This window comes from Patagioenas fasciata, chromosome 8 (assembly GCF_037038585.1).
Source record: "Patagioenas fasciata isolate bPatFas1 chromosome 8, bPatFas1.hap1, whole genome shotgun sequence".
NCBI lineage: Eukaryota > Metazoa > Chordata > Aves > Columbiformes > Columbidae > Patagioenas > Patagioenas fasciata.
In genome coordinates this window covers 26,071,314-26,086,852 of record NC_092527.1, presented here as the reverse complement: position 1 = coordinate 26,086,852, position 15,539 = coordinate 26,071,314, and the positions used below count along the sequence as shown (strand labels likewise).

General features: G+C 41.7%; 1 protein-coding gene across 10 annotated transcripts in view; it reads left to right on the top strand.

Moving 5' to 3' along the window:
- Positions 1–2,195: 2,195 nt before the first annotated feature.
- The window catches only part of EXOC6 (exocyst complex component 6), a 94,052-nt gene continuing 80,708 nt past the window's right edge, over positions 2,196–15,539 (top strand). For 3 of the 10 annotated variants that reach the window (XM_065843367.2, XM_071812003.1, XM_071812004.1), the window contains exon 1: positions 2,197–2,388. In XM_065843367.2, coding sequence (XP_065699439.2) covers positions 2,267–2,388 — 122 coding nt within the window. In that variant the 5' untranslated portion in view covers positions 2,197–2,266. Of the gene's footprint in view, positions 2,389–4,182; positions 4,665–5,193; positions 5,569–15,539 lie in introns of those variants that run through there. The other 7 variants (XM_071812002.1, XM_065843362.2, XM_065843366.2 and 4 more) reach the window with 6 other exon arrangements.

The following is a 15,539-nucleotide window of genomic DNA, read 5'->3' as shown; positions in this document are numbered from 1 at the left end:
GGGCACATCTAATCAGCACTGGAATGACGGAAGAGATGGAGAGGAGCAGAAGATGGAAACAGCCGGGGGGGTTGCAGGTTGGACAGACAGTACACGGAAGAAGCGAGATTGTCTGCAGCAGAAACAGCTTTTGGCAAGTATTAATAGACTCTTGCCTGTGGATCTGGGGTCTGCTACAGATCCACCACTGTGCATTAGATCTTCTCCACGTGTCCTGGTCTTACACAGGTTTGGTGCTGGTGCAAACCACAGGGCAGAGCCAGGCCGATGGGCCTGGTGTGATTTGGTCTAACCCTGTATACCCGAGGGCAAAGGGAGCTGAGGTACCTCAGCACCCACTTCCAGACCAAGCAGGTGTAACATCTGTCTGTTTCTTGGTCATTCACCTTAGTATTTGTTTGCTTCATTTTTACATGATTTAGCTTTGTTATTGAACTTATTTCCAGGAAGCTGTGTATCTACAACAACATTTGCACAACAGATTCAGAGTACTGTTTATTTTGGTTGATTTATTCCTAAGGCAAGCTTCTACTTGAGTTTTTGGGAAAGAAGGAAGAAGAAATTGTACCCAAAGCCTCTGTAAGTATCAAACTCACTTAAAACCACATAAAAACATTCACAAAAGCACTCTGTATGAAGTGCCATGCTCCCATCGCTGCATGGTGGTTCTCATGCAGACCACAGCATGCAATGGCTGGTGTGGATATCCAAGGCACCTCTGATTTACCTGGTTTGCCTGTGCTCTGCTATGGTGGTAGCAAACGTACTTCTATCACGTGAATCAGCTTAAGCTCCAGTTCATGCAGTGTAATAATTTTTGCAGTTTTACTTCTACAGTGTCACCTCATAATTGATACATTAATACTGAATCTGGTGTCTGTCAGAACAAGTAGTTACGATGTCCTTTCATCTGCATTTGTGTGACATCCAGTGGCTGGATGGGTCAATCACAGGCTCCCATTTCTTGTGAAAGGTGTATAAACAGCTCACAACTCTGCTTAGAACATAAAAGCAGAAAATGTATTGGATATTTACACTGACAGAGCAATTGCTCAATTTTGGTTTAAAACTAAACAGGTGAGTAAAGCAATTTGTTCAAGGGAACACATTGCAGAGATGTACATGGGTAACTCATTGTAGCCTTCAGAGCTCTTACCCACTGCTGCTGTCCTGAACTTGCCCCCTTGTTCCTGCTGGGCATGTAAAAGTGAATAAACAATATATTGGCCTAGTCAGAAATCACTAATTTCTATTTTCCTGCATTTAACTGTTGATTGCACCACATGTGTCAAGATTCTCATCAATTTTGTCAGGAGTGGTACGGAGCTAAGAGCCAAATTTTGATTAAAACTTTTGAAATAAAAAAAAATAACCAAACATAACAACATTGACTGTTACATAACATTGAATTAGGCTTCTAAAAAGTTGTTTACATTGAAAGATCTAGAAATACAGTCTTGTGTTTGAAATGACTGCCTGAAATTAATTTGTGGCGTTTGTGCAAAGTATTTTCTTTGCCATCATCGTGACAATGACTTGACAGCAGCACTGCTCCCAACATTTGTGGGAGCTTATCCATTCTCTTTTTCTTCTATGCAGGTAATGAATTAGTAATAATTTTGATTATTGCACACTCTTATAAAAGCCAGTTATCCCAGAGCATTTTGTGTACTGTTAGTATAAGCAGCATCTACTAATGTTGAAACAGAAAAAAGACAAGAGCATAGAAGTTTCTCTGCTTTTCCAGTCTGTTTTACAAGGTCTGTAAATCTGCTCCATAAATCCAGCTAATTTCTTGTGTGCAGGCTTTTTATACAGGAAGAGGAAAAAATGCATTTTTAAAATATATATTTTTTTAATCTCATAAAAGTAGACATCAATGCTCAAATTCTCTGTTAAATGTCTGAAGTGACTTTAAAATTGTGTTTTCAAACTGACTAAGCTTAATATTCATTACTGGTGAACTATTGCAATGATGTAAAAATATTTTTGCAAGTAAATTTCTTGTTAAGATAAATAAATGGGACGCACACACAGAAGAAGACTGTGCAGGCCTGGGTAGTGCATCCGAGGCAAACGTTACCAGCAGAGACAGGAAAACAGCAGCTGTGCACCATTCTTGGACACAAAGTCCCTCAGGAGTCACGAGGTTAGAGCAGGATCTGTTTTTTCATGCCTGGTTTTGCTGACTACAGAGTCACTTGGTCAAAGATAATAATCAGAATAAAAGTCCTCTCCTAAAGTTAGACTAGTTTTATGCTAATCTATGGCAAGGAAAAGCAAGTCAAATCTGTCAGAATTGTATCTAGAAGAAAACAAAGATCAGATATATGAAAATGTCTTTGCTGAGATCCAGTCCTTTGAGCTGCCTCTTGGAACCACTCTAAGGTATGCATCTTTTAGATAATATTATATTGTTCATGATGGATTTGTTCTGTTTTATTGCTGTTCTTTCAGTCAGCCTAATATAATAGAAACTTGGTTTTCCTGACCCTGAAATCTGCAGGAAAGTTGAATTTCAGTGTGATTTGCCTTAAATGAAACATACAAACCAAGGTCACCTACTCAGCTCTTTCTTTTCAGTAGGACAAAACTAAAAGTTGGCTGCAGATTGTTTGTGAAGAAAAAAATTACTCTTACACATGAAAGCATGGGGAAATTTGCTCTTTTGTGTAGCAGTGTGTTTAGTTTGCTGTTAACAGCTACGTTTTTGAAGAGTTGCCCTTGCTTACATTTTTAATAAATGCAACTTTTTTTTTAATCACTAAAGACACAACTACTTAAGGTTTTACTGTGGATATCCCTAAATATATGAAGATTTTAGTATTTTTTTTCATTTGCAGCTTATGGAAACTGTTTAATGGTAAAAGTGCAACTGAAAAAAATTTCCCCTCTATAGTAATCCCCATTACAAAAGTAATATATAAAATATTATGATGTTATATGTCTATTATCAGTATCTGTAGAAGAGTTTTAAAAATAGCCTGCCTGGAAATGTAGGCATCAGGTTGCAGTGACTATCAGGCTAAAGAAAGAAAATTTAATTTACCCTGGAATATGTATGTGTCAATCTATTACTTCAGTAACGTGACGGGAGAAGGAAAAAAAAAAAAAAAGGAATATGAGGAACATGGGAAGATTGTTGCTGCATTTGAGAGATTTCTGGTAGGAAATACTACTGCAGTGAAAGCATGCGCTTTGTAGGCACTTGTCTACATTTGGAATAGTCCTTGTTGATTCAGTAGGTGTCATCAATAAATTCATCTGAATTAACACTGACTATGATAAAGCCACAAGCATAGACAAGACGTGTAAGGTTTTTGATGCTATTTATTAAGTAGCGCCCAGGTGTAGTTGCACCAGGGTAGGAGAGATGACGAGTTTGATTACAGTAACTGGAAGGGTGCCAAACACAATTGTAGCTGGCTGGTGTCTAGACTTTGATGCATTCAGTTGTAAATTCCTCTCGGTTCCTCATTGGAAAAGTAGCCACACGTCACCCTGAAGTTTTATACTTCAGGCCTATTTCTTTAATTTGGCTTTCCACTTGTGTGCAGATAACTTTGACCAGAAAGCAGGTGCAGCCTGTCTCCTTAAGCACGCAAAACCCAAGGACTAGCTCATCTTTGGCCACAAACTAAAATATGTATCATTTAAATAGAAAATGGGATATTCATCCATTGGAATCTGAAGCTTTGCTGCACAGGTGCACTAGGAAACAATATGCCAGTTTCTAGCAGAACACAGCAAGTCAGTGCACAGGAAAGTGCACTTTTCGATTATATTATATTTATCCCGACCCCTACATTTCTATCACCTAAAGAAAAGAAGGAAACAAGTCGGTGAGCGGATCTGAACGCAGAAACCCCCGCAGAGCTGCCGGTGGCAGCGCCCCCTGCAACGCCCCCCACGCCTCCCGCTGGGACCAGCGCGGCCGGTGGGTACGTGAGCAGTCAAAACCAAAACAAATTCAAAAAGAAAAAAAAAAAAAAAAAAAAACCACAAAAATAAAGCCAAACAGCCCCCCACCCAAACCCAACACCCCAAGAAACAAACCATGACTATCCCAGAGGAAAAGGCTGGGTCTGAACTTAGAAGGCTTCAAGGCGTCTCCGCAGCGCGGTGCAGCGGGGACCGCTCGTCCGTCCGTCGCACAGCCGGGAGAAGTGTCGGACTTTGGGTGTCCCCTTTCAGTCACAGGGCGCTGAGCGGGGCAGAGCGGGTGGCGCCAGACGAGGGCAGCTGTCCCGGGTCTCCACCGGAGACGAGCGGCCGGTGACGCCCGGGGATCGGGGGTTTTCGCCGAGCTTCCTCGGCACAGCCGTTCCACTGGCAAGGGCCGCAGGGTACCGGCGAGCTGGGGCGAACCGGGCGGGCGCGGCCCGGCGCGACCTGCTCCCCCTCTCCCGCCCTTTGCTCTCCCTCCTCACCCCCGCCCGGGCCACCGGCCGCCCCTCCGTGCTGGGAAACCCTCCTCGGCGGCTGCCGCGGTCCCCCGCCCGGCTTCGCGGCCGCCTACGCCCTCGGTCCCTCCCCGGCGCCTCCCGCAGCGGCACGGCCGCCTGGTCCCTCCCATCCAAGATGGCGGAGAGTCTCCCCGAGCATGATCGGATCCTCCAGGAGATCGAGAGCACGGACACGGCCTGCGTGGGACCCACCCTGAGGTGAGGGCGGCGGAGGCCGCGGCGCCGACGGCGGGAGAGGGTCCCCCGCCCCGCCAGGCCTGCCCGTCCGTCCGGGGAGCCGCGGCTCGGCCCAGCCGCGTTTTCTGACAGCTTCTCCTCAGAGACACGGTGGGGCCGCCCGCAGCACCTCCGGCGGGAGGGGCCGCTCCGGGTCCGGGAGGGACGCGCAGCACCTGGGGCGCCCCGGTGAGGCCCGACCGCTGCCACCCGCCCCGGGCCCTGCGGGGGCGTCGCGCCCCGGCCGCCCGTGGGGTGGCAAGAGGGAGAAGGGGCGGCTGCCGTGCGGTGCGAACACGGCTCGGGGCCGGCGCGGCCGCGGCCGGCTGTCATGCCCGGGCCGGCTGAGCTGACAGGGAAGGGGGTCGAGCAGAGGCTGCGGCCGTGCCCCCGCCCCCGGGCTGGCCTCCCTCTGTCATTGTCTGCCGGAGACGAGGGGCGCTGCCCGGCTTCCGGCGGCGGTGGGCGCGGCGGAGCCGGGACGGGGCACGGGGGCCGTGCCCGCCGTAAGCCGGTGTCGGCCTCTCCGTCGCCCGGGCAGGGAAGGCTCCTGTCCCGCGCTTGGACATGGGTCATCGCCTTCGGGTGGGCGGGTACTCCCGCGTCTGTGCTGAGATCGGGACCGAAGCCGTATTGTGGGTGGTGTTTGCGGCAGTAAAACTGCAGGGCTCCTCTGTGCGCGACCTTTCCTGGTGCAGCCTGAAATCTCATGGCTCCGGCCAGGTGCCTTCTGGAGATGTGGCAGCGTTCAAAGCATTTCTGAAACGCCATGACTTCTCCCTCCAGTTCCACATGCTGCCTAATGGCGTAGCCTGCATGTTGAAGAAAAGGTTTTGCTTCATCTTTCCTGTTAAGAGAGGAACGTCTCAGGGCCCTTCAGTCAGAGGTGCGGAGACAAAGGCAGGGCCTGGAGGGAGTGGATTTGGGTATGGAGATATGGGGGAAAGAGGGTCTGAATCCTGGAGCTGTGCTGGTGCTTCCCTGATCAGAGATGTCTGAAAGCTGTGAAGAAGCACAAACACTAGCCAAACTGGGAAGAGAGAACTGTGAATTTGCATGTTATCCCTTGGGGAAGATACAGAGAGCCTGTGTGCAGGGAACTGGAAAAGTTGGTTTGTGTGGCAGCTTGTGGCAGGGTCCAAGAGGATGGTGCCTGCTGGAGAGAGTGTGGGAAAGGGTGAATGAACGTGGGTACCGCGGTTGGGGAACCTGGTGCCAAGAACTGATGGAAGAAGTTGCAGGTGCAATGGGTCACTTTGCATGAAATTTGCAGCAAGTGATTTTGTGGTTGGCTGTGTATGGCTGCAATGGGACCTCGACCTCTGAGGGGCCGTTTGGGCAGGTGACAGAATGGCCATTTTTGTGAGGCTGGGGCTAATGAGGCCTCAAAGAGCCCAAATGGTGGGTGGCTCAGGCAGCCCAGGGGCTGCTTGTGAAGTTCCCCTGGTCTTAGGGGCCAGCTTGGAGCAAGCTGTGCTCTGATCTCCCGTTACTGTTCCTTAAATGTACCTCTCAGTACTGAGAGGACACTGTGGAGGTGTCAAAGCTGAGCATCACAAAAAGAGCTTCACCTGTGAGAGTTTGTGAGCTCAGGTAGAGCGAAAGTAGCTGACATACTTTCAGATTTGAGTTGTCCCTGGAGGCAGTTTAGCCATGTTTCAGATAACAGGCCCAAGCAGGTTGGAGCTGACGTCTGCAAAAAACATGCCAAAACAAAAAACTTGGCAACTAAATATTAAATCTAATCGCAGTTTTACTAGAATCTCCAGTATAGAGCTTGTATCAGAGGAACCTATGTAAAGGTCATACAGAAAATCCAGTTGCACAGTGGAAGAAGGGGTGTTTGAGAACCACAAATGTGGATGGGGGAGGGATGTAAAATGGGGAAGGAACAATAGGAATCTCTTATACATATTAAACATTTGAAATGTGGCAAAGTTTCTATAAATGTGAACATTTCTTAATTTCTTTGCATGTTCCTTTTTCTATTTGTATCTCATCTATCTTATATATTTTGTTAGTGACTTTTCAGAAGGGGAGTTTTGCATTGCTGACTTTCAGAATTTTTAGAAAAGAAGTGCATGTTGGTCTAATTTAACCTCTAGTGTTCATTTAAAAATAAAAACAATGAGGCTAAAGAATTATTACATCTGGCTGAGTGTTTTGAAAGGTGTCTATCCAACATCACAGAAATGTGCTGCTACTTTATAAGAACAGCAGTGTTTAAAACCAAAACTGAGCTATCTCTTCAGCTACGCCTGGTAAGATTTGTGAATTGCTGTGTGAAAGCAGAAAGTCTGAAATCCCACATCTAATTTCAAAATCTGTTTCAATGAACAAAAGTGTGAACATAAAATGGAGCATTATTTTCTGCACAAGATCTAGGGTTTACTTGCTAAACAATATAAATCAAAGAAATTAGTTGAGCGATTCTATGTATAGTTGCATAAGGCTACAACATAAAGCAATCCATCAGTTTCCAGTTGTGGAAGCTATTGATGCTGGTTGTCTCATATGATGACTAAAATTATGTTAAGTACATTAAATTGAATATTTTTGCAATCCATGGTGTGTAGTGCTGGGAGAATATCTATAGCATCATGACATGCAACAGAGTACTGACATACTTAAATAGCAGAACAAAACAAGGGGCTTGAGGTGAGTGGTTTGGATAAGTAGCATGAGGTAACACTAAATGCTGAGATCATAGGATATGCAAGATCTGACTTATCCTTAACTATTCATGTCAAGATCTTAATATCTTCCTAATGCACCCATGCTTCACAAAGGATGTATGGTTTTTTTGTAGGTGTACATAGATTCTATCCAAACACATTTCTGCTCTTGTTTTTCTTCAGTGTCTTGTTTGCTGGTTTGGCAGCACTTGTGCTAATTATATAAAAATAATAGTGTCTGTAGATATACAATGTTTTTGTGTGTAATTTGCAGATAAGGAACAACATACAGACTGACCCCGCAGGTGATTTTCTAGTACTGAGATGCACCAATGTATTTGAAACACAGGTCCTTTCTAGGAGGAATTCAGGTGCAGTTAGCACAATTGGTACTGTTCACTATTTTGGAGAGTAAGTTAGCTCCTAAAGATTGCTCTGCATCTCAAGAAATATAAATTGAAGAGATTGGATTTGATTAAGTTAATTTGTATTGTATTTGATTAATTTAAAAAAAAAGTAAATGGATGATTTTATTCATTTAAAGTTACTGATATTTAACTTGCATCTCTAAATTTAGTGATACACACTGAATCATTATAAATGAGACTTAAATTGACTGTATAACATTCCTTTCATTAAATAGGCAGACTGTATATATAGCAGGCCAGGATTATTTTTTTTTTTCAGCAGACTGTGAAGCTTTTATCAGCATCTTTCTAGCTTTAATGGCTAACTAAATGAGATTAATGACAAAACCTGTTAGAGGCTCATCACTCTCACTTTTTTATATAATGTGTTAATATCTTATAATTCATGTCATATTCCTACTGTTGGGCTGTGCAAAACTAGGGAGGGTTGTCAGTGCATTTCTAATCTTCATAAAGGAAAAGGAAAAACACAAAAAGAAATAACGGCAATTCCTATATCCCTCTCCAAGATCAAGGTAAACATATTAAAAAGTTTGTAACAAAGCCTTTCAGGCCTTTACTGAGCTACATATAAATAAATATTAACAAAATTTCAAGAGTCTAATTTTAAGAGCGTCTTCACACTCTATTGGATGTGCCAGGGTAATTAATAAATAATATTTAGAAGAAAATAATTGACCTTAGCTGCTGGTTAGTTAGTTTTATGTTGGTTGAAATAGGTCGAACTGGAGCCCCAGAGAGTAGAAGATGTTCTGCTAGTGTCCTGATATGCTATGCATATGAGTCTCTTTGAGCTTGTTGTAATGTGTAATATTTCAAAGCCTTTAAAAAAAAGATGAATTAACTCTTAAACTCTAGCCTGGCAGTGTATTGTGTAAGCATATGGCAGGCTTTTTCTGAACACTTCATCTCATGAGCTTCGCATCACTGAGTCTCCATTGTTCTGTGATCCCCATGCACAGCCTGTCAGAGGATACCTCTGTGCCTGCAGTCAGTTGACTAAGCAACTCATACAAAAGCAAAATAAAATTTTAAATTATGAGGAAATTGATGATGTCAATTTTGTAGCTAAGGTGAGGCTGCTAAGGAGGTGCTATATCTCTTGGTTTATCTGTAAGTGGGATGTACCCTGTGGCTTTGACCTACAACTGCAGCTCAGAAAGAGCTCCTCGAAAGTTAGTGTAAAAATGCTTTCAGGCAACCTCTCTGTTCTGCTGCTTCTGAAATCTGTCATCATCAAGCTGTCGCCTTGTAGATGTTTGAGCATCTTCTAGGTTACCGTGAGTTGTGCTGGCCATGAAACTTCTCTGCAGACTTACTAGAAGGCATCCTGTGAAGGCATCTCGCTGGCACGTTGTCTCTGGCTGCGGGAATCACAGCGACAAGAGCTGTTAGGTTCACGCATTTCTCTCATGCTGCAGTGTGCTGCGGTGACCTTCCACTGACCGAGGACTTGCATTGCTCTGGTAAGAGCAGCACTGAGCCATGCAGCTGCAAAGCAAAATCACTTCTGTGTGGTACTGCTTTTTTCTAAATTAAGTTGAACAGAGTTTGGTGGTAGGATGTAGATTTGTTGTGAGCCTCATAAATTAGTATGGGTGAAGTATTAGAAGCGATTGGTAACTGTTCATCCTGATCTTCTGTCCTTGTGTTGCAGGAAAGCAAAAGGTAAAAGCACCCTTCAATAAGGCATCATTAGGGGAATAAATGAAGGAAGTTAAGGTAGCAGTTGTGTTCCAAGCAAGACTGTGTTGTTCTTTCCTGATCAAGAGGTTCTAAGAAAATTCAGAGGTAGAAATATGGAATGAAAGTCTAATTCTGCTGCTCTTAGTGAGTTCTGGTATGCTTTACAACTGCAGGTGCTTTGCTCTGGCAGGGGACCATAATTTGTATTTTGGAGATATTCCTGTATCCGTTGAGGGAGTGTCTCCAAAGCCAAGTGAACAAAGTGGCTAAAATACTCTTTGAAGTACGACAGCATGCTATGATGCCTTAGTGTAACTTGTTTTACCAAAAGTGTATGCTATTATTACTAGTAGGCGTGATCTAGTTATCTGATTCTGTATCTTCAGCAGAATAGTTAGTAAGCAGTAGCACAGGCAGTATGAATGACTTCTCTGGATGTGGGAAGGTGCTACAGCTACAGCATTAGCACAATCATAGACTGGGAGATATTTTTTCTGAGCACTTGCTGATGGGCTGCTGGGATTTGTGTTGTGGTTATCCAGTGACAAAATGTGGTTGCCCTCATTTTTGTCCTGTGGTCTTACTTGTCAGGTATGATTGTCTGAAGGCATTTTTCTGTGTTTTATTGTTTTGGTTTTGGATTATGAGCCAACAATTCGCATTTTTCCTATAGCTTGGTCTTTTTTAAATATAGAGCAAATGTAAGATGGCTCTGAGATCATCAGCCAATGCTTTGAATCAGAATTGATCATGTATTTAAATTTCAAATAATAGGATAAAGTTTTACAACATTGTAAGCTATTTTTATGGTTCAAAAAGCAGTAGTCTATATTTTCATTAATGGTCTGTCTTCAAGCCCCGCTCCATTTTCAAGTTAATGATGTGTTTCATTCCTCGTTCCCTTTCAAACCAAAGTTACAAAGTAGCCCATAGGAACTAGAAATTCCTTGTGTGTTATCTGTGGTTTTTTTTTTTTTTTGATAAAGAGCATACTTAGATGTATATTTATATATCAGTTTACTATAATAGCTAACTCCAGTTTTGCAGCCAGGTTGCGCTAAAGAGAACAACCTGCTCACTGGGAACAGTGTATCCTGAAAAAATGGTGGCTGGCGTGTAGTGTCAGTTGCAGTTTTTTTACTTGGTGCAGGATTTGATGATATTCCAAGTATTTAAAGGCAACAGTCAGATAAAGCAACTGTTTCTGTGAGCAGGTCTATCACCATGTATATTGCTATGGAGGAGCAATATTTTTTTGTCACTAGTCCATTACATAGAGTCAAACCAGCATAAGACAGACTGATCAATCTGCCATTTATATATTCAGTGGCAGAACTACAGTTCTGATTTTTCTGTGGGCTAGCCTGATGTTTTGTGCAGATTTACCATTGGTGGCAAAACATATTTTAGAAGAAGATGAGGATTCGCTTCCATTGCTGCAAGTTTCAACATAGTAGTTTTCTAATTTTTTTAAAACCTGAAACTGTTTGTGGGTAATCATATCTGCACTGTATTTTTCTGTTGTGCAAAGAAATATTTAGCTTCAATGCTGATTAATTTTGTCATGAAATGTGTGTCTGCAAATCAGGATATCTTGATCTTTTTAAGTGTTCATGCATCAGCTTCTGATTCAGTTCTTGCAGTGTTTTCCAAATGGGTGACTGTCAAGTAGAGCTTTAACCTAACTAGTAACCTCTGTGAATAATACTTCTGAAATAGCTCTTTCCAATTTCACAAGCATCACCAAAGAACTTGAAATTGTTCCTGTGTTTAGGAAGCACGTTTCAAAATACAGGGATCATCTACCAGGAGATCTCGAATAGGTGGTAGGTGGTTCATGCAGTTCGTATCACTGTATTTCATTTAAATTGAACCTTCTCTCCATATGAATGGCTTATTCAGTGTTGCATCAGTTAAATTCAGGAAAGCCAGTTGTAATTAATGTCATTTCTTCATCAACTTATTCCTCAAACTGGTTTTATTTAGGGCCTGTTGACTCAGATTTTTTGACCTGCCATATGCATAGGAAATGCATAAATGCACAAATTCCAGTCACATGGATACTTACTTTCTTGCAGATCTTTTGGGGAAGCCAACAGCATACACTGCACTCCAGCTTTCTGTGTGTGTTGCTGAGCCTTTGCAGTTTCCTCAATACAGATACCTGAGGAGTCTTATCATCATTCCATTAAATATAAGCCTGGTTTTGACCTGGCAGTGCTAGAGTGTTTGTGCATACAAAGCTGAAATTACGGCAACTGCAGTTAAGCAAGTTTTGCCATGTTGCATTTTATGGATCATACTACTAAAATGAGCTCATAAAAATCTGTGAAGGTTGATGTTTCTTAAATAATGCTTCTAAGGTAGTGCCAGGAATGGGTTTGCAAATAGGAAACTATTTCTGTGGCTTGTAGTAAACTATTAAGTATTAACTTTTTCAAAAACACCAACCTAGCTTTGCATCAACATAAAGTAATCACATTAGATTTTATCTTATTGAAGGGCTTGCTATGGCTAGTTACCAAGTCTAGCTGTTGCTAGTCGTTCTGGCTATTATCTGCTGATGGTTGAAATGCCCAAACCTAATCCCTGTCACCACAGAGCTTGGTAAAACAATGACATCATTTTCAATTTAATGTTCAGTTTAAAATACAGTCAACAACGTATCTCCTCCTAATCTTGTCCATGTCTACTAAGGAATTATTTGTGTGCCTGACAAACCGTGTCCTGTGCAGGAAGGAGTTAACGATCTCTCCTGGAGCCTGGCCGAAGCCCTTCTGTACCTCAACCTTTGCCAGTAATACCAAACTAGTAGGGAACTTAATCGCTGACAGAGGTATTAAGAAGGAAAGAAGCGGGTTTTAGAATGCACCGACCCTGATGGAAAGACTTGGGGTTTGGCAGAGGACTTAAAAGATGTCTTTGAACAGATCTGCATTAGAACCTGCAGAGAGAAATAGAACTTTTTTTTTTTTCATATATCATGATAAAGGTGTTCAGGTCTGATACTGTCAGTGGGATTTTCACTAAGTCAGAGAAAGTAATGTGCTTGCAAAACTGCAGAGAGTATAACTTGCAGTTCTCCCATGAATCAGAGTAATACAAAATTAATAATGCATAAACTATAGTGTGTGTACCTGGGGGGATACTTTTGAGACATTTCAACTTCACAAAGAAGTGTTTAAAATTTCAAATATTGCATACTTCAGTTTGAATGCACTATATCCTCCTTTCCGTTACAGACACGTAGGTATTTTTGTTGGTAGCAGCTCTCACTGGAACTTGTGCAGTTCCTTGTGGGTAGAGTCACTTTGAAGGATCTCTGCACCATTGGTTTAGCCAGGCAATGTTTTCTTCCGAATTTTAGTTTTAGTTAATGTTAAGATAAGAGTTACATAGTTGATATTGTTTTGTACTGTACGTTTGTCCTGTTTTGTTTCATAAACTTAGGAAACTGTAATGAGGTAGCCAATGTGTGTTACCTCCTCCTAAAGTGTGGAGTTTCTGTGGTGTGCTGGAGTGTCACCTTCCTTGCCCTAAGGTGTGAATGGCTTTTCTGCTGCTTAGTCTGTTTGTGGAGCGGGTAGATGGAGTAAGGTCACAAAGAGCAGTAGAAGTCAGTTTCTTCAACCCTGTTAGTTGCTTCCCAACAGACAGAAACACTGTGAGGTAGTTTTATCTGGGCTTTTGAATTAACACCAGCGTTTTTCAAAAGTCAGCTTTCATTTTCTTCGGTGATCCTGGGAGATGTGCATGTGCGCAGAATATATAGTACAGGCTGTCGATTTGCATGAGAAAAATACACAATGATTTTCTGTGTTTAGGCTATGTAAACTCACGGAGTTAACAGAAATTAATAACAGAAAATTACTGGAAAATACATCCTTTGGTTATATGTTTGCAGAGGAATGTGACACATCAGAGAATTATCTGGTGTGATCTGGATTTAATAGAATACGTACTTAATCCAGTTGGGTTTGAAACTTTAATTGTTGGATATTTTATTTAGTCTGGAACTTCTTGATTTCTAAAAGAATATGTTTACATCTGTGTAGTGTAGTGTTGGTATTCAAAGCCTTTTGAAATAAATAACTTAGACATTTGTGACATTAATATTTCTGTTTTGTTTTTCTGTGTCTCATGAAGACTCTACAGAAACAATTGGTACATATTTATCTTGAAGTTTATGTTTAAAGTACTCCAGATAAAAAAAGGCAAATTAGGTAAGTTGTAATAGATGGCTAATTATTTCTGGGACGTGTGTAATAGAAATCTGATCAAACCTTTAAAAATAACTTAGAAGCTCACAATTTCATTTATAGATGAAGCCATTGCTCCCCAAAAAATTATGTTACAGTCTGTGGAAATAATTTCTTTTTTCATTTTCTATGAAATAACATAGGTTCCAATTATGTCCACTGAATCCGTTTAGGTATATGAAACAGGTGCCCAAACCTGACATTTTGCTATGTGGCAATAGCTAGTACCAAAGGGAGTGAAGCCGCCGTTTTCTTTGGTGTCTTTTTAGTCTACTATTAGAACACAAAATAAGGGGGAAAAAAAAAAAAGTAGTCTGGCACTTGTTTTTCAGTTTCTTGCTTCATACACCAGTAAGTGGCACAAAGGCTCGGCAGGAAGAGGCATCTCCTTGGTCAGCAGGGTGCAAACAGGAAGGAGGAAGGAAATCTATTGCAAATCTGGGGTTGCTGATTATCAGTGGTGTTTGGCTGCAGAGGATGTGCATTAACAGCCACCAGCATGATCCATTGCTTATCCAGCATGAACAATGACTGCTGGAGTGCTGCTACCACAGAATATGGACCCTGCTTATAGGAAGTAATGTTAACTAACAAACCATACTCAGCCCTTTCCTGCTTGTAGAAACAGGATACTATTAGTGAGAACAATTCACAGAAATTGCACATCCAGGAAAACCAGGCAAGTAAAGCATAACAGCTTAACTAAGATTAATAAAATCTTTTCTCTGATTAGGCCATAGCTTGAGTTCTACACTGTTCTGGCGTGTAGTATGATCTTTCAAATAGAGCAGTGAGATATAATTATGAATAAGGATGTCAGAACTGTGCTTATTACCATAACTCCAGTTGAATTACAGGAAACACCTGGACATTATTTTATAAAGCTTTTTAGGGTGTATGCAGCAACCTATATGAAATTACTCCATGGAAAAATCCCTACGAAGTTTGCAGTTTGTGTAAACAGAAAATATCTTTGTATATTTTAGGACAATGGAAGTTTTTGCAGTGTTTCCTGTGAAACTGCAGCTTGAATGGGTATGTGATACAGTATCGTGGTTAGGGATGCCATGGTTATAGTCACAATGACAGGTCTGTTTTAAGGGCTGAGTCTGAATTTGCATGGTCAATGTTTTGTGCTTCCATCTCGATCCACTTAATTAATCATGCAAGTTTGAGTTGTAAATACTATTTTATAATTTTATTTGTCTCTATGTCTCTTTTTCTTTTTTTCCCAATCAAATGAGAAATGGAGGAAGAGGACAAATGTCTGCTGGGCCACTTCTTGCAGTGTGTGTGTAGGAGCTATCTGAGAGCATCTCTAACCTCAGCACAAAATTTGCTTTGGTAGCAAGATACAAATTCTAAAAACATAATTTTTCCACAAGCATAGTTTCTTCATTTGAAAGTTGGTTTATTTGTGTGTTTTAAGTATTACTTTGAAAAACTGAATAAAAATTGTATGTCTGAGAGGGGTTGTGACTTGGTTTAACTGATCTAAGTGATCAGTTGATTTTTTTTTTTTCCTCACAATGCTAAATCTGAAGTTCTACAAATGAATCTGTTTCTCTTGCATCCCTTGCAGTTCAGAAGTTGCACGGTCAGGCTTATATTCCATGTCAAACTTGCACAACTATTGTGCAGATATGTGTATTTCCCATCGTCATCACAGCATTCGTGGAGGTGTAACTAATTGACACTTACTAAGTGGTTGTCAGTACCCTGAAAGGAATATGTGTTTACAGTTTTTAATTGCTTCATATGTCTTGCATAATCAGGAAATTAAAGACTTTGTGGCAATGCAGGCAGGGG